Below are 24,513 nucleotides of genomic sequence, written 5' to 3'. Positions count from 1 at the left end.
AATCTATTAACACAGGTAAATTACTATTGCGGTTACATGGAAATATTGTATGTAAAATGGTACCAATGACACAGAAAACAAATGAAATGAGAGAAAGTGATAGAAGGAAAGAGAGAGAGAGAGAGCAGGGAACCACTTTCCAAAGGGATCCTGGATCTGGAAAAGCAAAGACCCAGAAGCTGGGGGAGAAGCCCCAGATGGAGGAAGAATAGAAGAGCCAGTAACCATTTATAATTGCCTTTTATCTGCCAAAAAATTTGCCACAGACCAATCAGATTGTTCTTTGATTTTTCTGCCTTGTCCAAGCAGAACTTCTGGAACAGGAATACAGTTGTCACCCAGCCCCCCACAAGACGTCCCCGTCATGGCACCTCAGGGCATTTGTTGACCTTTTGGCACCCTGGTGATACTTCTTGTGAGCGGAAGGCCACGATAAAACTTGTCACTAAAGTGTCACAGGGCGACAAGGTTCAGTAGGTCTGGGAACCAATGGAATGGCGATCTAGGGGGAATGTTCTAGTGGTGAGTCGCAGAATCAGGATGGCTTCCCCCATTGCCCCATAGTAAACAAGCACTAGATGATTCATTTGTTGAGCTAAACCAGCCTCAACAGTATGGCTGGTGCTTGATGTCCAGGTGGCGAGATACACGGGTCACGAAGAACAATGTTGAATGCTGCTCTGAGGGTCCTGGTGAAATGTGATCTGGTCTCACTGTGTGCTTGTATGTTGAAGCTCTGCAGATCTGAAGCTCTGTCCTGCAGATCTCCATGTTTCCTGCATTCTTCACTGAACTGAGCAGTGGACCCACATTAGTATAAGATTCTGTGTGAACTCTGCTTCTTAAAGGTCCCCTATCATTAAAATGCCGCTTTGTGAGATTATTTAATATGAATTAATTAATACAAGTTCCCCCAGCCTGTCTATGGTCCTGCAGTGGCTAGAAATGGCGATAGGTGTAAAGAGTGCTTTGGTCATTCTGCTTTGCCATTCAGGGTAGTGTTGTGTTGTTTACGAACGTTTGTTCAAAAAGAGGTGTGAGGTGTGGTGACGTGTCTTGGTGTGTTGTGTTCAAGTGAACCTCGGAGAAAACCAAAATTGCCACAGCAAACAGAGATGTCACTCAAATACTTACCGGCCAATGAGGCAAAGCCCCGTCCTCATGAGAGAATTGTGCCAAAAACCCAAACGAATCCTCAGACAGTGTAAACGTAAAATGGGCCGGAGCGACTGAAAAGCCAGCAGTGAAACTGTAAAAACCAGCAGCATAACTGAAAGTCTCACAAGCAGAAAAAATAAGAGCGAGATCAAATATTACACTTTTACGTCTTTAACATAAAATGTGTGTAACAGGTAGGGTGAAGGTGTGCAAATGATGTATAATGATGCAAAGTCAATGTATAAGATAAAAAAATGAGTAAAAAGAGCAGAGATTTCATGCAAAGTGATTTTGTGCAAAGAGTCCAGAGTGATTGAAGGTGAAAGTGCTGGAGTTCTATGTACTGTTGTCGTTGAGAGTTCGGACAGCCTGCTTTGTATTAACTCCTTTGTCTTGCTGACGTTCAGGTAGAGACTGTTCCTCTTGCACCAGATGTCCAACCTCCTCCAGGTAGGCAGTCTCGTCGTTGTTGTTATTTTACAGCGTCGTATTTTGTTTGAAATTGTGTTTCAAAATTTTGCCACGAATCTGATTCCATAGTTAAATAACATACCATAGGACACTTAATACATCATATTTTTTTTGGTTTGTTAAAAGAACACAGACAAAACACACAAGACTCGGTTCAGGAAGTCAGAGTTGCAGGCTTCTCCCAATAAGCACTAAATGATCAGGTGATTAAGTGAACAAATCTTTTGAACAAATCTTATTACTGTACTGATTCTGAAGATTCAGAACTCCACATGCGATCACTATTTCAGAGACGGTCGGATCTGGAATTTGTTGTCATAAGGGGAAAGGTTACATCCCGTTTCTCATGCTTTATCCACTCAGAGATTTTCCCACATTATCTCCATCAACTGTCAGGGCTTCCGAAAGTGCAAAGCATTGCAGTTACTTGGTGATTTATTATCACCATTTAAATCTACAGAAACTGAAACTATGCGTCCTGGGAAAATCTCATTGTGGGACTGGATCAAAGTAGGTGTAGGGGACCAATAAAACCTATATAAAAGCAAAAAAATCATGTCAGGGGACCTTTAATGTACTTTATGTTAAGCAAGTGGTCCTGAATGTGTTCGTTAGACACATTCATTTAATTTTAAGCTGTTTGGTGCTGGTTATGTTTGGCAGAAATTTCGTTTAAATTATTATATGACATGATGTTAATTTGTGTTTAATATACATAAATTCAGCAGTTGGGGTCTTTCTCCCCTCACAGCTTCAACAAAAAGGTGTTTCTTTTGCAGAGTTTGCTGGCTCTCTTCTTGGCTGTTTTTACCTAGCTGGGCTATCTGAAGCTACACTGGTTCCAGAAACATCTAAAGCTAAGGGAGTAGTAGAAATGCAGTGTTAGAGGTAGGACTGAGCAGCTAATCATCGATTAGCCATTTCAGTGAAAACATCAGCACCTTTACATGGTTCATTAAAACTAAAGACAGTACTTGCCTCATTGGAAAATGTTCTCTGTGAATGACATCTCAGTAAATATCTGTGAAGGTCATCCAGGTCATCCAGGTTCAGCTTCTTTCAACGCTGTGAATGTCCTTGAGTGGCCCGGCCAGAGCCCAGACCACCGACACTTCCTATCCATCCTGATGAAGCTTGAGAGCTGCTGAGAAGAGGAATGGTTGAAACTTGCCAAGGATAGGTGTACCAAGCTTGTGGCATCATATTCAAAACCTGTGTCACGAAAGAAGTACAGGAGAAGAACATCTTGGAAATGTTAACACTTATAAACACAAATAAAACTCAAACCTGGCGCGAGGGCCAAACAGAACACAAAAAGAGAAAGGACATAAAATCGCAGGCGTGTGGCATAAGGCCAGAAAAAAAAACCAACATACAGAGAATGGGTGCTGCGTAACTGCTTGTCATAGAGTCCTGAGTAATCCTGATCCTTTGACTCCAGCTGAGATTACCCAGGACTCCGTGATCAGGTACCTTTTCAAAGACTGTGACCAGGCGGGCGCCTTTCATGCTCAGTTAGGGTGAAGAGTTAAATGCAGAGGACACATTTCGTTGTGTCACCGTGTGCTGTGCTGTGTGGATGATTATGACAATCCCTTGGTACAAAATGAAAAATATTCAGTGAGTGACAGTTGTTTGGACAATAATGCCTTGTTGATGTCGGAGGTCAGAGGTGAATGTACTCCAATGGCCTCCACAGTCACAGTCACTCAATCCAGTCGATCACTTTTGGGATGTGGTGAAACAATGGATGTGCAGCTGATAAATCTGCAATGACCGAATGATGCTATCATGTCAGGATGGATCAAAACCTCTCAAGAGGTTGAGTATATGCCACAATGAAACAGTTTCAACCCTGGTTCTATCCTGGTTCTGGCTAGGTGTGCCTAATACAGTGCCGGTAAGTGCGCTCACTCGCATTGTCTGTCTGTCAAACTGTTTGTCCACAAGGTGGCAGATTTGGGCAATGTAGTGAAGTACATGGGCAGCGCAATGTACTGAATTTCAAATTGATGACAGGCCAAAGGAGAGAAAGTGTATATGCACTCTCTGATGACAGTGTAAATACCTTGTGTTGAGTATCTGTAGTAAAAGGAGGTTCTCATTAGATGAATAAATAAAGTTGAAGTTGTAAAAGTTGTAATTTTCAATTCATTGGCCCTTACTGTCACGACTACACAAATCTGGTGGTCAGTTTTTTACTCAGCTTGAAATGAACTGTTTTTTGGTCTATATTAGTACAGTTTAATTTATTTGCTTTAAAATACATAACATTTTAATTTCACTAGATTTTCAAATTAAGGCCATGCATTTATGCAAAATTCAGTTTTGTATTATGTAATGAAATATTATATGTGATTTCATTTTATTAATGATTATGATTGCAGATCTTTCACAACCCCCCAGACATTGATCCAGACCACTTTAACTCAAGGAGACGTGAGGTTAACTGGGTCAGACGAGGAGAAAATGATCTTCTCCTCTGGGAATGCAGGTGGCTCTGCACCCTTTCTGGCTCTCTAGTCTGTACAATCATCTTACAGCTACAGCAGTATAGAAATCAGTTCACTAGAATTTGCAAGAAGCATCATCATTCAAATGGCACAGTGCTCAAATGGCATCAGGCATAGTGCTCTCCAGACATACAAGTTTACTTTCATTGTATTAAATACACACCCAACAAGCCAGGTGGAAAAAAGGTAACCCTCAAAAAAGAAACTAGAGTAAATTAGACTTGCTGCTGTCTTAGGTTTAGGTTAAACAAGACGCTATACATCTAGGCTTCCCTGCTGAATTATTCAGACAAGTTTAACTTAAGCTCTGAGGTTTAATTATTAAAAAGTAGGTTAAGGTTAAATCTAACTTTTTTTTATCTAGCCCATGCATAGGATAACAAGCTTTATAATTACAACAACTTCTAATATAAATTAACTATGGGTTGAGGATACTCAGCCACGGAGGCTGCATTGTCTGTATTGTATTGGCCCATGTGGTGGAAATATACACTGGTTGTGACATTTCTATGCGTTGATCAGTCCATACAGTTCAGTCTACATGTTGTGGTCGTGGAAATATGTGATGTGAAAGTGGGACTGCAAAATGACTGATCTGTTCATTTCCGCTGATTCAGCAGAAACATCCTACGAATAAAATGGCCAAAATTCAGATTCTGACAGCTGGCAGCATCAGTTTACCCTATACTAATCTAATCTTCCCCAGACAGATTGTATCTGGTTGAGATAATGCATTGTAAAGTGTGTGTGTAAGCCTGTCTGTGCAAATGGGTCAGTAAGGTAGGAATAGCCAGCAGACTGAGATCACCTCACACCAGTGGTGGTGACCTTTACGCTATTGTCAGGGTGAGCTGCAACAACGATACTCTACCTCTTAACGTGGCTCAATCACATCCCAGATCAAGACACACACACACACACACACACACACACACAGTCTTTTTGAGGACCATAATGTACAATGTATGATGTGTAACAACCTCTATTTCTTTAAATTATATCCTCACTAACCCCCCTAGATACAATTAATTCACCGTACAGACAGGTAATCAAAATGGACAATCTACAAAAAAAATTTGGGACCTTCAGAAATACAAAAAAAACCCCACACAAAACAGCCACAGATTTAAATCGCTTAATGTCTTTGTTCCTTCTTCTTTGTGTCCCAGTCTGAGACAGACAGGAGGAGGAACCAATTGCTTAAAATGTCCACAACCGGTGAAGATTTCCAAGGAACTGCAGTCTAATTCATGAAAAGAATTAATCTCATTACATGCAACCAAATTCTGTTTTGGGTCATGTTTTTGGCTCATTTGAGTATTTGTCATTTGGCAGAGTGCAAAAATTGCATGTTTGTGACTCCCAGGCCACCCATTTGTGCTTAAGTGTAAATGAAAGATTGGCATCTAATGGATGTATGAAGTTTTTTCCCATTCCTCTTCATTCTCCTTATCGCTATAAGGCATGAGAATCGCTGGTGTCGGTGTCTGTGCCAGGAGGCTGCAGGGGTTCTGGTGCCACTTCTGGGCATGCCTTTCAACCAAATACCAAAGGGCACAGTGAACCTGAAACTATATTAGGAAACAGGAACTGGTCTTTCGGAAAAAACGTGGTGAAATTCAATGCTGGATGGACATTTTTTTTTCTAGCATGCACGTGTTTTATAATCATTATTATCATTATAATACAACATTTACATTAAATAATGATAAAATAAAAACAATTTAAGTCTTTTAGAGTAAAGGATAAACAAAAGGAACACATTTCACAACGAATACTATTATGACTGGCAGTAGCTTTGGCATATTTAATTAGTTTTCAAAGGAGGAAATTGAACTCTTAACATTAATTTTATTTATTATTGTTATTATTATTATTGACTGTCATACACTGTGATCAAATTGTACACAGTGCACACACACACCCATACACACCATTCACTTACACCCACAGACAATTCAGAACTGCCAAATCACCGAGTGTACATGACTGTCATGACACAGAACAAAGGGGAGTACAAACTGGACAAACATATAGGAAATAGCTTTGGGACAAGGGGATTGGAGACGGGAAAGGAAAGGTTCTCACACACGGGGACACTCCTCACCTACCCACCACCTGGAACTGCCCAGTTACACCAACTCTAACAAGAAAACTAGAAAACAACAAAGAGCAGTTGAGCGCAAATCACGTCTCTCTTCACTAGCTTAATGCTAGAACCCGGAGCGCAGATCCAGGTAAACTTGAATATGGAGGGTGGAGGGGTTCATGGCAGAATGCCGTTTCATTGTGGAGATGAGTAGTCATCGCAGCCAGAGGTCATCCTGGGTGAGACTTGATGGCATAAAGACCACTAAGAGGTGTTTTAAAATCAGCATTGTGGAGGATTGAACGTCGTTTTTTTCTATATGCTGTTGTAAACCTGCCGATTGCTGGCCCAGTTGGCTTGCCGTAGTGGAGGGGGAATGGGGGTGGGTGCTGCAGTGGCCTCATATGTCATTTACGTATCCTTATTATTACTCTACTACTTAAAAGGCTTTGCTAAGCAGGTAAATTTACATGGGCCTATTCTTTTCATATTAAGAGAAATTAATACCAACTAGTAAGAAACACTTTTTTTTTCTTCTTCCATTTTTGCCGCCTCCAGGATGGATGCGGCCCTTAGCATTTGCCTATATTGCCTTTGCCACGGACTGGCCCTGCCCAGGCACCTTTCATGGGTTAAATACAGAGGACACATTTCGTTGTGTGCACTGTGCTGCAGTGTTTCACAATGACAATCATGTCACTTTCACTTTCAGAACATTGAAGGCACAACAGTATCTTCACAGTATCCCTGCAGATACATGAAAAAGCCAGAAAAGTCCAGTGGGCCGCATATCTGCAGAGGAATTACAGGCATTTTGAGCATGACCCATTTTCCTGCTGAGAAGTGCATCCTGAGGGACTGAGGCTGAACAAAGTCCAGACAGGGTCTGTACAAGCTAAACTAAAATCCCCCCAAAATAATCAAGCCTTGCAAACAGCGGTCCTATCTTGATCTTTTTTGTAAATACGTGATACGTGATATTGCCGAATGCTCCCCATGAGCTACACTTTTCAAGTATTGGCGGGAAAATGCAGTATCAGTAGCTGCGTGGCTCATTTTTTTATAATCCCTGGATCATGTTGCAGCATTAATCCTCCATTTATCAACAGGTCAGGATTTTTCCTTCTTAAAGGAAAATTCTGATCCTAAATGACCCTGACACACGAATTGGGGTGAGTGCATGACTGATGCTGGGGAGAAATCTGCTGAAGCCATATGAGGCCTGATTAACCTGTGTTTGAACTACAGTAGTGACCTTCTGGAATGATCCGCTCCAAGATTTTTCATTGACTACACTTTTTCAATGAATGAATGGATGAATCTCAACACATGTATGTGGCTGGCTGACGAGCTGTGGGAGATTCTGGTCGGGTGTTTAAAGATGCATGAGATCGATTCATCATTTGCTGGAAATTTCCATTTGGCCCTTGATGAGAAACTTTTTCTTCCTTTTTTGAGATTCAGGGTACTGCCAAAGCTTTACCTCTGTCATCTGCAGGCCTACCTGAGTGAGGCCAAAGAGAACTGATCACTCTCACATCGATCCTGATCAATAATGCAGGACGACATGCTGTACGCAATATTCAGATGACATAAAGACAGTACATTATTGAGGTAGGATTTAACAGCAGTTTAAACCTGAGCAACACACAGACCATCTATCTATCTTAAATAAAAAAAATGTGTGTTCTGCTTCTGCCATGTCTCAGCCCCCATACTACTGCATTAATGACGTGTAGCTGTTTTATAGTGAGGCTGGGACAATAAATAAGACAATAAATTATTATGCCCATACTTTGGTAATATCTTTTCAATGTAACAACGTGTCCATTTTTAATTTATTAAGCGAGTGTGTGGGGCAGTGGTGGCCTAGCGGTTAAGGAAGCAGCCCCTAATCAGAAGGTTGCCAGTTTGAATCCCGATCCGCCGAGGTGCCACTGAGCAAAGCATCGTCCCCACACACTGCTCCCCGGGTGCCTGTCATGGCTGCCCACTGCTCACTCTGGTGGATGGGTTAAATGCAGAGGACAAATTTCACTGTGTGCACCGTGACAATCACTTCACTTCCCATTTTAAACTTGGTTTATGAATAATCATTAACGTTCACCTACAAGATAACAGGACCAATGACATAATGGATGGGTAATTAGTTCTCATTCGCCTCTTCTCCATGCACAATGTAACACAATCTTTCTCTGCTGCACTAATTTAAATGCCTGGGTCTGTGACATACAGTTCTCTGTGAGAAATATGTTCAGCAGCCCGGTATCCTCAAAAGGACTGGAGTCGCTGGGCAATGACACCCACTTCGGCAGAGAAAGGAAGGGAGGGAGGCAGAATGTGGATTTGGCTTGGATTCATCTGGTAGGTAGGGGGTTGGTAGGGATTACCTCATGATGCAATACAGCTCCATACATGATTCAAGCATGTTTCACCAATGAAAGATTCAGTTGGATGTCCAACCCTCACCTCACCTGCCTGTCGGTCACGCTGGTCCTTCATGAAGCACTTAGGATTACGTTCAGGTTCAGGTTTAGGGTTAGGGATAGGGTTAGATTGGTAGGGCGGGTGGATATGGGCAGGGTTGGATGTCCAACCTGCAGGTCACATTGAGAGGTTTTGTTCTGCCTCCTCCTGACGTGGAAGTCTGGAAAGTTTTGAATGCCTGCCATTTTTAAAATCCTGTAGGGATCAGCTGTTAAAAGAGTAAAACCGGACAAGTCCCATCAGCATCCCCTGAAAGACTACAGGCTCCATATTTAATTTACTACTCTTTCCCACAGGACTATTAAAAGTTTAAACTACATACATTAGTGTGTGTGTGGGGGGGGACGTAAGAGGAGTAAGTCAAGCAGTGAACAGTGGGTGTGGGCTCATGTTACAGAGCGCTAAGCCTGGAAATGCAACGCAGTGTCTTACATGGCTTGTGTATTGACAGTTGCCACCGCAGACATGAGTTTGGCTGTAACACACTGACAGCGTCACTCACACACTCACCAGCGATGTCTACACTGCATCCTCAGTAATGTCTTGAAAGAAAGGCATGCTCATCAGTGAAACAAGGCATTATAAATAAGTACAAATACATTGGGATATTTTATACCCCCTTGTCCCCGGGGCCCGCAGCTGGCATGGTGGGGACTGGCTTGGAGCCTGGGTGCGTAAGGGCCCTTCGGGATTAGCAGTGTGGCACATGAGGGTCCCTGGAACCTTTGTCCTTTTGATGGTAGGGGCTTTGCCCTGGACTGTCCTCTTTGATGGACTATGGTCATGAGTTAACTTGAGGACAATGGATGTTGTCTTGCAGTATATGAATTATGTGTTATTGTTTTCCATGCTTTTGTTTTTTTTTCCTGTTTCTATGTTTCCTTACGTTATTTTTTTCTTTCTTTCTTTCCTTTGTTAGACATTTGGCAATAACTATGTATAAATTGTGTGTGTGTATATACACACACACACACACACACACACACACACACACACATACATACATACATATGCAAGGAGACAGACAGACCCAAGAACTCAGAAGCCTTGTTCCTGCATGACCAGCAGGGACGTGGACCTGGGAACTTCTCTCCACATGTCCAGCAGGGAGGTGAAAATGGGATTTCAGAAGCCTTCTCTCCAGGGGTACATCAGGATGGACGGCTTTCCTGCTCCCTTGTCTCCCAGTGTCTTCAGAACCCTGGATGTCAGAAGTTTTGTTAACAAGTTCACTCACACACAACTGAAACCTCACAACCAGGAAAGTCCAAATCAGGGACGACTCTCGAACACATCCAACCTTCCTTCCTGACCACCTACTAAATACTATAGTTTTAAGTTGATCCATGAGGCAGTGGTAGCCTAGCAGTTAAGGAAGCGGCCCTGTAATCAGAAGGTTGCCGAGCGCCAAGGTACCACTGACGTGCAGCTGAGCAAAGCACCGTCCCCACACACTGCTCCTGTCACGGCTGCCCACTGCTCACCAAGGGTGATGGTTTTGTGCCTCTGTCAGACATAGATCGCTACACAGAACTAGAATGACATGAAGTGGCAGAACATATGAGGCCACTCAACAACAAATGTTTTTTTTTTGTCCTCTCTCCTAGCAATCCTAATGACAAATTGTCTCCCTGTGGTCAAGATTAATTGAAATAAAGGATAAGGATCCACCATGCCACATCAGATCTGGCATGTTTCTGCACCCTAATTCACAAATCATGATCTTGGATATGATTTGTTGTAATTACACAAAGTCATTCTAGACATATGCAAGGGTTGTGCTCCTAATCACATCCCTGCTGTCCCAGTATCAGAAGAGAAGTGGACCATGGAATTATTGTTGACATAGCATACATTTTTGTTGACTGCAGTTGGTATTTTAGTTTTTCGGTGATTGTGGGATAAGGTGGTAGTAGCCTAGTGGGTAGCACACTCGCCTGTGAACCAGAAGACCCAGGTTCGAATCCCGCTAACTACCATTGTGTCCCTGAGCAAGACACTTAACCTTAAGTTGCTCCAGGGAGACGGTCCCTGTAACTACTGATTGTAAGTCACTCTGGATAAGGGCGTCTGATAAATGCTGTAAATGTAAATGTAAATGGATATCTGTCAGTCTCGATAAGCCCCAGTTAAGCCTCAACCTCCGGTTTTCCTGATCATGTGCCAGCCCACCCAAAATGCATAAAATCAGATTAAGGAGTCGACGGAAGACTTGGAGATCTTGGTCTTCCACTACGAATGCCACTCACATTACACCGAAAGCAGAGACTGGTTACCGATAGTAATGATGGCATCTTATATAACAGGGTTAGTTAATGGGGTTTCCAACAGGCAAGGGGATCTCCATCCCAGCAGCGGCTGCCACCACTGCTTCTTCTTTCTTTCCGTGGCACGTCACAAACGTCTCCAAGCAACCTAAACCCGACTCTGAGAGGGAACGGAGGATTAAGAGCTCTCCGCTGAAAGCGACAAGCACAAACAACCCCACCACCACAGACAGCTGAGACAACGTTATCTGTTTATTTCAGTATTCTGAATTCAGTTGTTTCAATTTCAGCTTTAGGTGAAATTTTTTTTTACGAGTTGGCCAACAGCACAAATGAATTCAGTCCTTATACACTGTGCATGCATAATTTTAAGAGCAGCTTCGTCCTCATTCTGGATTATTCAAACCCATGCCAATCTGATTTCAATTATTAAGTTATGTAAAACCCATTTGACCTTACACCAGCGAACAAACCCCACGTTTAGCACATAACGTTGCACTTAGCGCCTGTATGAAAACAGTGTCTTAGTTAACATTACAGCCCTCAGCCAGCAACTGATCTTTTCTCCCTTTTCTCCATACGCAGCTCCTGATGACACGACCCCCTTTACTGTTCTCAGGACCCCTTAACCCAAGAGCAGATCTGGGTAACTGCTTCAGATGACTTGTTCCCATGCCTTAATGCATTTGGCTGCATTACAGTTATACGGTTCAGATAAAAAGAGACCACAGGGTGCTTTAAAACAGAGTTAATACTGTATTTACATGTTGCAGCATCTACACCATGCTTACACATAATATAAACCGAGCAAATGTCACATGACTTAATATCTTGGTTTTGTCTAAACAAATGGTTAACCCTTCATAGCAAGTGCTTTAAAAGTTAATAACATGATCCTGTGCATTTCCCAGTGCCCAATTTAGTAAATCACACTGGTAGGTTCTGTTAGTAATCTGTCATGATTATTACTATATTACCTTTTTACAATAAAGTTCATGAGGAAAAATGTAAGAAAATTACAACATCATAGAGAGAGAGGAGAATACACTGTCCCACGCAGGTTTATATTTGGCTATATTTGTTGTAGTATTCATGTTTTAATAATTAAGGCCAGAAAGGGAGAACCATTGGATACCATTGGATATGGATGTTGGATATAAGATATGTTGGATATTCATCTAAAATGAAAGGCACTTCATTTTAAAGAACAAAGAATGAATAAATAACAGTGTGTACAGATGCATTTAGATGTGTATATATAGAAGTAATCATAGAATCTATTCATTGTATATGAACATTCTGAAGAAACTTAAACGATGACAGTAATGGTAACATACATACATTAAATGAAACTAAACATTGCAAAACAAAACAAAAAAAAAACCACAATATGTGAATTGTTCACTACTTGTGATTGTTCTGGTGACAGAATAGCTTTAAAATAACAAAATGGAAGTGACCCTGCATTTTCATTTGAAAGATCAGAAAAAATTACTTTAAGTGCAAATCTAAACAAAAAATGTCAACTTATGTTATGATACATTATCGTACATTCATTATGAATTATGTAATTAACAAGTACAATTTATAACCTTTCATTATAAATTATTTTGAGAAAAGAATCACATAATAATTTAAAAACATGATATTTTACAAAGTATATAAGCAAAGAGGGAGGTAATTGAATGCAATTATATTATGGCTCAGATATACAGAGTTCAGATATATGTTTTATATTGTTTAGCTTCTGATAATTTAAGTGGTGGTTATGTAATAAAACTGGTGTCGTTTGGAATGCTGACACCATCTCTAATTCCCAAATTTTCTCTGCTGTTTACATATAACATACATGAAATAAATGTACGATGGATATAGACGCCTTGAAAATTGACGTTCGGTTTTCAGTCACGAGACTTTATTTTTGTCACCCTGCCAATTGCCATTGGCTTTATTGAGGGACGTGGTGCTGCCTTGCTTGGTCGCGGTGCCGGACTTCATGGCCTGTTCTGCAGCATCGGCGACAGGCTGCTTCTCCTCCTGCTCGGTCTCTCGGTGGTAGAAGTAGTTGAAGTTAGAGACTATGACTGGCACTGGCAGGGCAATAGTCAGAACACCAGCGATGGCACACAGAGTGCCCACTATCTTCCCTCCCAATGTGATGGGGCACATGTCCCCATACCCAACGGTGGTCATTGTCACAACTGCCCACCAGAACCCATCAGGGATGCTAACAAACTGCGTGTTGGGCTCATCCACCTCTGCAAAGTAGATAGCGCTGGAGAACAGGATGACGCCGATGAAGAGGAAGAAGATGAGGAGTCCCAGTTCTCTCATGCTGGCCTTGAGGGTCTGCCCCAAGATCTGGAGACCTTTGGAGTGCCGGGAGAGCTTGAAGATGCGGAACACTCTTACCAGACGGATGATGCGGAGGATGGCCAGGGACATGTTCTGGGAGGAATAGCTGTCTGCGGTGTTCACCAGCTCAGTGACCACGGTAACAAAGTATGGTATGATGGAGACAATGTCAATGATGTTCATGATGTTGTTGAAGAATTCCTTTTTGCTGGGGCAGACGATGAAGCGAACGCAAAGCTCAAAGAAGAACCAAATAATACACGCTGTCTCAATGATGAAGAAAGGGTCTGAAAACGTGGCAGTGAAAGTTCTGGGTGTGGCACTGGGAGATGCAAGGGAGGTGAAGATGTTGCTGGATTTGTTGAAAGGAAATCCCGCTGTGGGAAGAACTTCAGATTCATCCCTGAATTCCGGGAGCGTTTCCATACAGAAGATAACAATTGAGATGACAATAACAAAGATGGAGACCAAAGCCACACCACGTGCAGCATTGGAGCTCTCTGGATATTCAAAGAGGAGCCAGAACTGTCTGTAGATCTCATTCGTTGGCAAAGGCACCTCCACCTCTTTGATGAAGCCCTCATCTTCACGGAACTGTTCCAGCGCATCATTTCCTAAATCGTAGAAAATGATCTCATCTGCAAAAACATCTATGGGGACATTTGCAGGCCTACGAATCTTACCACCTGATTGGTAATAATACAAGATGCCATCAAAGCTGGGACGGTTGCGGTCAAAAAAGTATTCATTTCTCATTGGGTCAAAGTAGTCCATTCTTTTTAATGGGTCCCCAAGGAGTGTGTCAGGAAACTGGTCCAAGGTCTTGAGTTGGGTCTCAAATCGTAAGCCAGCTATGTTAATGATCACCTTCTGGTCTCCATCGTCCAACCCCCGCTTGTCCACAAACAGGTCTTCACAACATTCCTTGGCCAGCTTACTGAAAATAGTCTCACTCTGGGTCCCTTCGCTGTTCAGCAGCAGTTTCCAGTTGGAAATGAGACTGGCACAGCTGGCGCGTCCTCTCCTGCCACATGGTGGCATAGTGGGAGATGTTGGCACCGTCAGAGTCTGCCCGTGCTGGCTGAGCTTGTGCTGAGTGTGGAGCTGAGGAGAATGTAGGTGGTTGCTGCCGGGGTTGTGGTCAGGCATGTCCACGGTGAGCGAGGTCATCTCGTTTGGGTAGTCTGGATCGTCCAGTTCACCCATGCAGTCATTGTCATCAAAGTCAACAAGTGCCACCTCCATGGAGCCAGCAGTCTCGTTGGCCTTTAGCTGGCCAAGGTCAGAGTGTCATAGAAGGAAGAATCCCAGACTGGACGAGGTGGTGGTCGTGGTAGAAGCGTCTCCCACAGATCTATAAAAGTAGAAGAGGGACAGAGTTGGTGTGTTAGAGTGAATATTTTTGTGTTTGTGTGTACGTGAGCTTGTAAAACCACGACGTCGTAGCAGGGAGAGTCATTAGTCCTTGGAACATGACGTCTGAAGGCACTAATGCACCCAATAACTTGTTCCTTGGATACGTGTCTCTCTGGAAATGAGCAGAGAGCAGCTGGGGAGGGTGAGACAGCAGACTGTATTTCTGGAGGTGTGAGCCTGGCTCTGCTTCCAAAAATGTCTAAGGGCCAAACGGATACAATCTATTCTTACAATGACTTGAAACATACAAAACTAGCCGGCACAACGTAAGGCGATTCCAGCGAATGATCCGTCAGTTGATTCGATTTTATTCACACAATTGAACTGAACATTCAGGGTCATGTGAGAAAATGGAGAGATGGTTTCTTCTGACTTGTTCTGACACTCCTTTTTAGCAGAAAAATGTAATTAACCTTGCTGGTTGCCACTATTTTTGTGATGTTTTATGAGAGAGTTTTTCATAATGATGTTTTTACTTATTAGTATATTCAAATTTGTTCATTTAAAGTGCAATGCAAATAAAATGCTGCTATTATCTAAAAATTCTGGCTTCCTGTTTGCTCACCATCTATGGGGTTTTAATGACAGGTCACCTCCTCTGCTCCTCCTCATTCCTCTGGGACTCCACATACGCCGACCTCATTTGTGCCCTCAGTGTGAAGCCTTAGTTCAACAGCCAGCTTCACCCGTACAAAAACCTTCCGCTTCAGTTCTCCAGTTTGGGACAACCAGCACTGTCACGAGGACGTACAGTTAACTTACCTCTATAATATTCCACAAAGGTCCCAAATAAACCTTATACAAAGTCTGTATTCTGTGTGTGTTGGCCTGTATGCTGACCAAGTTGGAATGCATTGAAGGGACCCTCAGGGTCAGCAGGTGTAGAATGCTGGTATCTATGGTAACACCTCTGACAAAACAAGCAGCTGAACACTTCCCCTTTTAAACTGCTGCAAAACTTCAACACATCATTCCAAGGACCAAGGCCAGAATTTATGACAGGGACACAATTTTCTTCCGACTACTATTTCAATATTCATTGCATATTCTGTTGCGCTGTTGAACTGACGCATGGACTTGAACAGAAAGCCCGATCTTCAGATTCACTTTTGGAGAAATAATGAGAAACGATTCCGGGTTGGCCAGTACCAAATATAGAGCAAATACCAACTCAGAGCACATTCCTTCCTCCAGTTCAAGCTACACTCACTGCCAGTTAATGCAGTGAATCTAAAATGTCTACTAAATGTTGCTATTTTGCTATTTCATTTTTATGTTTAATTTACTCATAGGAATTGATCAACTTTGCTATTAGATTATTACATTTGTACAATTTCATGCATGGCTCTTTGTACATGTGAAAAAGTCACAGCGCATAGATAATTTTGCTCCCTCTACTTTTGCACAATCGTACAGTCAAGTGTTCTGTCAGCAAAATGACAAAAATGCATTTGAATTTTTGGTTTTCTTTCAACTACCTCAGCTGGTGTGTGAACCTTTTTTATCCCATACATTCGGTGTAATTATCAGCTGAAACAAAGACTTTGACCCAAATGCTAAGAAAAAGTGATACCCGTGGAACCCAATAGCCCAGGAGGTGCTCCGTTTGAGTGTGTGCCATTAGGTCAGCATTAAATGTTTTTCAGTTCAGAATAAGTTCTGTTGGCTGCCTGTGAATCCCACGTTTAGTTCCCTACATGTACCAACAACTCCCAGATACAAACAAAACTTTCACAGCTACGCCCACCCGGCACACACACACACACACACACACTCACTCACACCAACACGCTAGATGTCTACACAGAAACCACAAAGGCAGATGTTCTCTACTTACACTCACATGCTGGAGCTCAAACAGGCTACATAGTACCAGGCCCAACCCGACTACCCCGTCCCCCTGAGGAGAATACCGGGGAGGGGGGAGCTCCGAGATGGCTGAGGTCTAGCCTCCGAGTGCTGGGTCTGTCACTCTCTCTCTCTGAGCTGAGCTTAGTTTGGGATCAGACCAGCTTTAATCAATTAAAGCTTTACCACTCAGTAACCTTACGCTTGTGGGAAACCAGATCTGGTCTGTTGGCTATGCTCTCACACACACACACACACACACAAACACAACATGCAGACACAAATAAACACCCCAACACAAAGAAAAACAAAAGCACATGTTCCCACTGTCCCACTGACACAGGGAAATGCTGGATCTTACCAGGTATTGACTGGGCTACAGCAGGTGCGAGAACCCACGAAGGTCCAGCTGCTCCTCTCTTGCTCTGAATATAGTCAGCTGGTCTCTCCACACCTGAAGAAACATATTAATTATGATTATGATTTTTTTTAATTTTACAATATTTGGTGAAATACAGTAGGTAAGCACCTCGGCTCACAGAACACCATTACCCATCCGATCTCTTACATTGTACTCAAAACCTTCCAGACTGGAACCTCTTACTTACCGATTGCCACGCCTGACTAGCTAACGAACTCATTATAAATTCTTAATGCTTAACAAGTTGACTGCGGACAGGAATGTATAGCATCTGGCAAAAAATAGACACTTAAACACCAATGAGGGGATGCTGAGGTCAAAAATGAGTCCCTTAACACTTGGGCAGCATGACCTTGGCACACAGCAGACGTCTGGGTGCAAAATCAAGTACTGGTCTGATCCGTTTTAATAAAAAAAAAAATGTTTACAAGATTTCACTCCTTTATCCAAATTTGGGTCAAACAGTGTAGTATTAAACTTTAGTATTTGCTCAAAAAAGGTTTTATGGCCATGTTGCCAGTGCAGTGACCTGTGTTGAGCAACAAAAATTAATTAGGACAAAGTCAATCCCACGCAGATAATGTAACAGTTCAATCACATTACTCTCTTTCCAAACTGCTTCACTAAGGGCCACGCACAAACCACAGCAAAATGGTTGAAATTTGCTTGGATGAAATGCAGATTCAATCCATGCAAATGTACATTTGAGCAACTGAACATGCTTAATAACTTACAGAAACGGTCCTGTTCCATTGAGTTCTGTAAAACTGGTGGTCCATCAGGAAAGGAAGTGGACTCATAATGAAGGGTAGCAGATTGAAATCCTGAGCAATCAAGGTGCTGCTGAGGTGCCACTGAGCAAAGCACCGTCCCCACACGCTGCTCCCCTGGCGCCTGTCATGGCTGCCCACTGCTCACCAAGGGTGAAGGTTAAAAGCAGAGGACACATTTCGTTGTGTCACCGTGTGCTGTGCTGCAGTGTTTCACAATGACAAAACCAGTCACATTCAGATGAAGGTTGTCTTAACCGGGCTTTATCATTGACTAGAAGAGACTAGAGATCCAGTCAAGTTAAAAGTCCTCTTTTTTCAACACATGGCTCTCTGAATAAGTTCTGGAAAAATAAAATAAATAATAATTTAGGATTACTGTCGGTCCATAGGTTCCCAGTGGTCCCTGACACATGAAGTGAAGAAGATGAATTATTTTGTGATGTTGGCACCTGGCAGTGGGTGAGATATATTAGGCAGCAAGTAAACATCTTGTCCTTCAAGATGATGTCAAGTCTAAGGATTCAGGCAACCTTGACTAGACCACATTTTTCACGACTAGACGGGCCAAATCTAAAACTGCAGTTCTTCTGGCAGGTTCCTGGTCTGCAGTGGTCAGGACCTACAGTGGTCCAAGAATGGAACACAGGTCAAGACTCAAGACTGATGTCAAGACTCAGTGATGTTCGTGGGGTCTGTATGGTGCATTGTCTGACCCAGTTAAAGCACTGCCGCTGAAAACGTTATTACTGGTTTTGATGGAAAAGCTGGTCAGGGTGTCCATGCTGACACACATAAAGCTCCTACATGTGAGCATCAGAAGTGGATCACAGAGAAATGGAAGAAAGTGTCTGATGAATCACATTTTTTTTCATCCTGTGGATGGCCAGGAGGTCATAATGTTGTCCTAAAGCCTCTTGTGATCTTGTTCCTATATTACAGCCAACTGGAAACACCTATTGTGCATTATTTTTCAGCGCTGATTTCTCCATTACCTGGACATCCAACACAGTCCTTTGGGATGCTCTCTGCAGGCTCAGGCTCAGGAGGCAGGCACAAGGCAGTGCGTGCACACAGCCACGCGGCCCGCTCCAGGCCAGGTGTTTTTAGACCGCTTGTGGAATGACCCTATTAAGCAGATTAATCTCCCAGAGGCGGCTCAATGCTATAAGCCGAGAGGATCACTTCCCGCAGATGAACACTAGCTGCTATGGAGCCCGGAGCTCAATTAGAAGAGCTGGAGCTTGTCCAAAACATCAATCAGGCATCCAAAAAGTCCCCCCCCCCCCCCCCCCCCCCCCCCCCTATCCTGTAGTGCTGGACAAACAACATCATTGTCCACCAAAGTGTCTCTCAGGAAGATGCACAAAAGTAAAAGATTCATATTAAGCAAGACATAGACGTCCATTGCAATGCCGTTTCAGATGTCTGGTGAACATGAGGAATATGAGATGCTTTTGAAATGTAATTAACAGAGTGGTTGCGTAATGGGATGGGCTGGTAAATGGCTGTTGGGTTTTCAAATTAATGCTTTTTCGGCGGCTGGTTATACCACAAAAACAACAGTGGTGCAAGGGACTGTGCGAATTACACAGCATGAACAGATTAGTGAGCTGAAACCAGAACGAAAAGCTGTTTATTTAGACCTTCCGCCATAGCAGAGGTAGGCAATGATTGCAGATTCTTCTCAAGAGTCTTCCACAGGGATGGGAGGAGCGGGTGGTCTTCAGTACTTTATCCCTAAAACCAGGGGTCATGCAAAGAGTGGAAGGCAACAAGCAAAGCCCCTGTGTGCAAACAAACAGTGACATCCCTGCCCTCGCCTCCTGCCGCCAGCAGCCGCCATCTCCTATTTTTGCACTTCCTGTTGTGTATGGTATTATCATTCATAGTCTTGCTCCAGAATGATCAATTATGTAATATCAGCATCAGTGTTGTAAGTCAGCATTAGAACTGTGAAACACTGTATGTTTTTTTTAAATATAACATTTAGTCAATTGAATAACTTGAATAACGAGTATTGATTTGATGTATAACACGATGCCCTGACTGAAACCTGTCACTTCACGCGTGCACCCTCACCATCCTTATGCTCATGACACACACGCGCAGACAAGCACTTGAGAGGAATTCTGGGATGCTTTGGAAAAGAGGGCAAACTGTATGGGAAAAAAAACTCGCTGAGGATTTGCCAGAAAAAGCACACGGGGACAGAGTACAGATATAATGGTTGCCAGAAAGCTGGCCAGGTTCGAGTAATACACTGGGCGCAAATGCAAAACGTGTTCATATGAACAGCGTTTTCCTTCAAAATGAATGAAATATAAGGAGACTGTCCGTCTGTAGTCTGTGCAATTACGTCTTGAGTCTTAGAGAAGGCTGTCTGCGGTCCTGCGGTACTGTATAACCATAAAATAAATGCCGCACAGAACAGGCCTGTTGAGCACAACTACTATTAATAATCACATTGGCATGATCTCAAAAAATCTGTGATCACAACAGTCTGCGTACTGCCTGCATGATATATATCAGTCTGTAGAGGCAAAGTTACAAAGTTAACATTCCTGTTTGCGGGACGTTTTGTCCAAAATATTCCGACAGACATCAGCTGTTCACTGGGAAACTACTTAGTGGTGAAAGTGGCGGACATTTGCCAAAAGACAAGATTGAATGTACTTAAGCAGATTCTGAGAAGAAATGCGTAAACCATTACCAATAATTACCATACCAATGTTAAGTATATTCATATTTGTTAATATAGTAACAACTAAAGTATATATCTAAGGTATTGTGTAATCAGAAAGCGTTCATTATTCAGTTTGGTACTACTACAAATACCAAATATGCCAAAATAAAATGACAATTACAAAAAAAACTAGTTCTGGATCTTCTGGTTCCAGATCCATGGGCTAACGCAGGGTCTTCACTGGGAAGTGCACTCCTTTTGGAAGCCATCACATAGGGGTCTGGCAGCACATAGCTGCTTGTGGCCACCACAGCTGTGATTAAAATCACTCTGCTGGCTACCAAACAGGAAGGGCCTCCTGCTGTCTAATCACCGGTCATCAAGTCAGCCAACAATTACCAAGGCTCTTGATTAGGATGATGGAACATACCATTCTAGGTCCCAGAGTGAAGTCTCTTATGGAAAATATTCATTTGAGTATGAAGAAAAAACATATAAGAAGTCAGAAGGGTTCATAAAATTCTTTAAATTAAAAAATGTATTTAAATGTACATTTTAACCTTTGAACTGAACTATTATATAGAATGATTCTCTATGTGATGCACGGGATATTTTGATAACACATGTATGTACTATAGTGTGACATGTATGTAGTACTTGTCGTGCTTTTCTACTGTGTAGTTCAATATAAAGTTAAGACAAAAGCCATACAAGCAGTTTGAAAACTTGCCATGTGATGCACGGGACACAGAAAACTAGTCTCACTTGTTAAAAACAACTTCCACAATAAAAATCTGTGAACTCAAAAAACATGCATTAAATATTTCCGTATATAATGGGTGTCAAAACTGTGCAACATATGACAGCCAGTACTAAGAGTTAAAATGTGGTGCATTGTATGAATATTTTTATTTAGCCTGGTGCACTATTCAATATAACATACATATAATGTCTGGGTCATTATAATAATTTGCTTTGAATTTTATTGAAATTAGTAAAACATTCTACATCGTGAGAGGTAACCATGTCTGCAAAACCTTCCGTTTTTAAATACATTGAAATTAAATTATGTTCCACATTATCTGAGTACCCATATTAAATGTCAAGACAAGTAAAAGGGCAAATATTATTAGCATTTTGGTTTCACTTTCCAGAGAATCGCCCAATACAAAATTAAATGAATGATGATCAGATATATTGTCCATCGCACTTCCAAAACTAGAAAAAGCAATCTGTATTTTAATCACAAAATAATTAAATATTACGAAGTGAACTGCAAAAAAAAAAAAACATCACAGCTAAATGTATTGAAATAATCAATTTTTAGATGGAGTCCAGCAGGGCTGTGTTACAGGTCCTATTGAGTTTGACATTTTAAATGCTGCCTCTTAGGCCAAACCTTCACAAGCATAATATTCACTTTCTCACTGACCGTGCTGAGAGTGCTACCGCCCAACAAACAATACAATCGCACACAGTTACACAACAGAAACATACCCAACTGTCTCTTCTGTATGATGACCACATATACGATACACAGGTACACTTGGCAACAACTAACACAGTGTGGTAAGAGGAACCAGAAAATGGGACAACCCCTTAGTTGTCTCTATTGCACTGGATATATGATATATAACCGAACAAAAAATACTGATATTAACAAAAAAAACAAAGGACTCCTCAATACACAAATGAGTTCATAACTCTTTACAAATACACTGCTCTGTAAAATTTGCTGACGGACTGACCAATTCCAAGAGGACACAGGGAGATTTGGAATTGGTTTATTGGCTTTAAACTAATGCCGTGATGCTGTGCTTTAAAGCATTTTAGCAGGTAAACACTGCCCTGTCAGAAACTCATTAACAGGCTTTGCAGCGGGGAAAACCCTTCCAACTTCCAGCTAAAAATAGCCCACTCCCCGCCCTGCGTCCATCTGTGCCACGCCGCCACAAGGACGGGCATTAGTGGGCGCACACCACATCACCCACTGGAACCACCACTTCCGTGAGCCATGCATAATGCGGTGTGATCCCTCCCTGACGTGGGCACAGCTCCCACAACGTCGGTGCCAACCCCACTTGCCCGCCTCCTGCCCCTCCCCAGCAGTCACAGATTAATCCAGAGTCCTTTCCACAAATATTATTTTTCCGGAAGCCTTTTTTTTTTTTTTTAATAATAGATCAAGTGAGTGGAAATTTGACCATCTGTTAGCCCCCCATCGCATATCCCTGTATTGTAGCAATGACACAGACAATGTTAAAGGAGAGGGAAATCTGGGGTCACATGGGGTCCCTTCGGCACTGTCACCTCACAGCAACACTTTCTCTTCAATTAGGCCCCCAAAATGTAGGCCTGTTCAATGTTAAAAGGTCAACGCGTCGCTTTTCACTGCACTGTTGAATGCACATCAAGTGGTAAGGGGTGCTAGTAGCCTAGTGGGTAACACACTCGCCTATGAACCAGAAGACCCAGGTTCGAACCCCACTTACTACCATTGTGTCCCTGAGCAAGACACTTAACCCTAAGTTCCTCCGGGGGGGGACTGTCCCTGTAACTACTGATTGTAAGTCGCTCTGGATAAGGGTGTAAATGTCCCAGAGTCCGGCGGGGACTCTGGCTGAGGAACTTTTGGTGAAGTTTGACAGCGTCCCCGTTTCACTCGACTCGACTTTTCGGCTCGAGACGAGAAGTACGCGCGCAACAGCTGGCGTTCAAACCGGGGACGAAATGGGGATAAAAACCGGAGCAATAAAGCGAGCGCGTCGGCACTTACCGCGACCGGAGCGCTGGAAGTCGCGGTCGGGGTCCGTCGCGGAGTGAGCGGCGTGGCAGGAGCTGCCAGGGCCATCAGCAGGGGGACAGATGTTATCGTGATATAACCGGAGCGGCGACACCGTCCCGTCTAATGTGGCCATCCCCTTCGCTCCACGTACATACATGCACACAAGCAAGCAAATCAACAAATCAACACGCCAATACGGATTTCCTTGTACAAGACGCCACTTTGGGGTTTTGTTCATTGCCATGAAAGCTAATAGGTAACTACCCAAAACAAAACGAAATGTAACGCAGAAATATGAATTAACTTGTAGAGTGACCAAAATGTTTTATTTCTTTATAAAGGATTAAACTGTAAGCCCAAGCAACAGAGTAATAAAGTAATAAACGTAAACTAAAAGAGACACTTCGGTCCAGCGTGTGTGCGGATGATCCGAGTGTCTGGCGCCCCCTTCCGGCCGCCACCTTGAAGTGAAAGTGAAGTGATTGTCATGGTGAAGCACGGTGGGACAATGAGGTCCCTTGATTGTGTAGATTCGGATTTTCACTGTTGAATTTATGTTAAATAATGTCTCGTGTCAATAATACGTTTTAATCTTGAATGTGATTAAGTAGAACCATCAGATTTTTTTCTCTCTGTAATATCTGTACCATACAACAGCTTCCCAATGTAATTTCTATTTTTAAGTGTGGGTTGTAATTTGCTTAGAACATCTCAATCAATTACAGTAATTTGTAGTGTGCAGCTAAACAATAGGTGATTGTGTAGTCTAATACACACATTTACCAGACTTACCCAGAGTGACTTAGAATCAGTAGTTACAGTAGCTGTGCTCCTGGACAGGGGTTTCTTGATCGGGGACACAATGGTAGTAAGTGGGGTTTGACCCTGTGACTTTGCGGTCTTTGGGACAGGGGTTTCTTGATCGGGTACACAATGGTAGTAAGTGGGGTTTGACCCTGTGACTTTGCGGTCTTTGGGACAGGGGTTTCTTGATCGGGGACACAATGGTAGTAAGTGGCGTTTGACCCTGTGACTTTGCGGTCTTTGGGACAGTGGTGGCCTAGGGGTTAAGGAAGCAGCCCCGTAATCAGAAGGTTGCCGGTTCGAATCCCAAGCTTCCAAGGTGCCACTGATCAAAGCACCGTCCCCACACACTGCTGCCCGGGCCCACTGCTCACCAATGGTAATGGTTCAAAGCAGAGGACACATTTTTTTGTCAATCGCAATGACGCTCACTTCACTTACAC

At 42.7% G+C, this 24,513-nt stretch overlaps 1 protein-coding gene across 2 annotated transcripts; it reads right to left on the bottom strand.

Moving 5' to 3' along the window:
• Positions 1-11,846: 11,846 nt before the first annotated feature.
• Positions 11,847-23,379, bottom strand: kcna10a (potassium voltage-gated channel, shaker-related subfamily, member 10a). Of its 2 annotated transcripts, XM_028992964.1 has the most exons (3): positions 23,258-23,379; positions 16,966-17,058; positions 11,847-14,694 (listed from the first exon to the last, which is right to left on the bottom strand). In XM_028992964.1, the coding sequence occupies exon 3, from the start codon at positions 14,583-14,585 to the stop codon at positions 12,891-12,893; it is 1,695 nt and encodes a 564-aa protein (XP_028848797.1). In that variant the 5' UTR covers positions 14,586-14,694; positions 16,966-17,058; positions 23,258-23,379; the 3' UTR covers positions 11,847-12,890. The 2 variants fall into 2 exon arrangements, with proteins under 2 accessions (XP_028848797.1, XP_028848798.1); XM_028992965.1 differs by lacking the exons at positions 16,966-17,058; positions 23,258-23,379 and adding an exon at positions 16,594-16,713.
• Positions 23,380-24,513: the final 1,134 nt, after the last annotated feature.

Source organism: Denticeps clupeoides, chromosome 10 (assembly GCF_900700375.1).
Source record: "Denticeps clupeoides chromosome 10, fDenClu1.1, whole genome shotgun sequence".
Classification (NCBI taxonomy): domain Eukaryota; kingdom Metazoa; phylum Chordata; class Actinopteri; order Clupeiformes; family Denticipitidae; genus Denticeps; species Denticeps clupeoides.
Note: the sequence above shows the minus strand (reverse complement) of the source record. Positions and strands in the feature narration are given on the sequence as shown.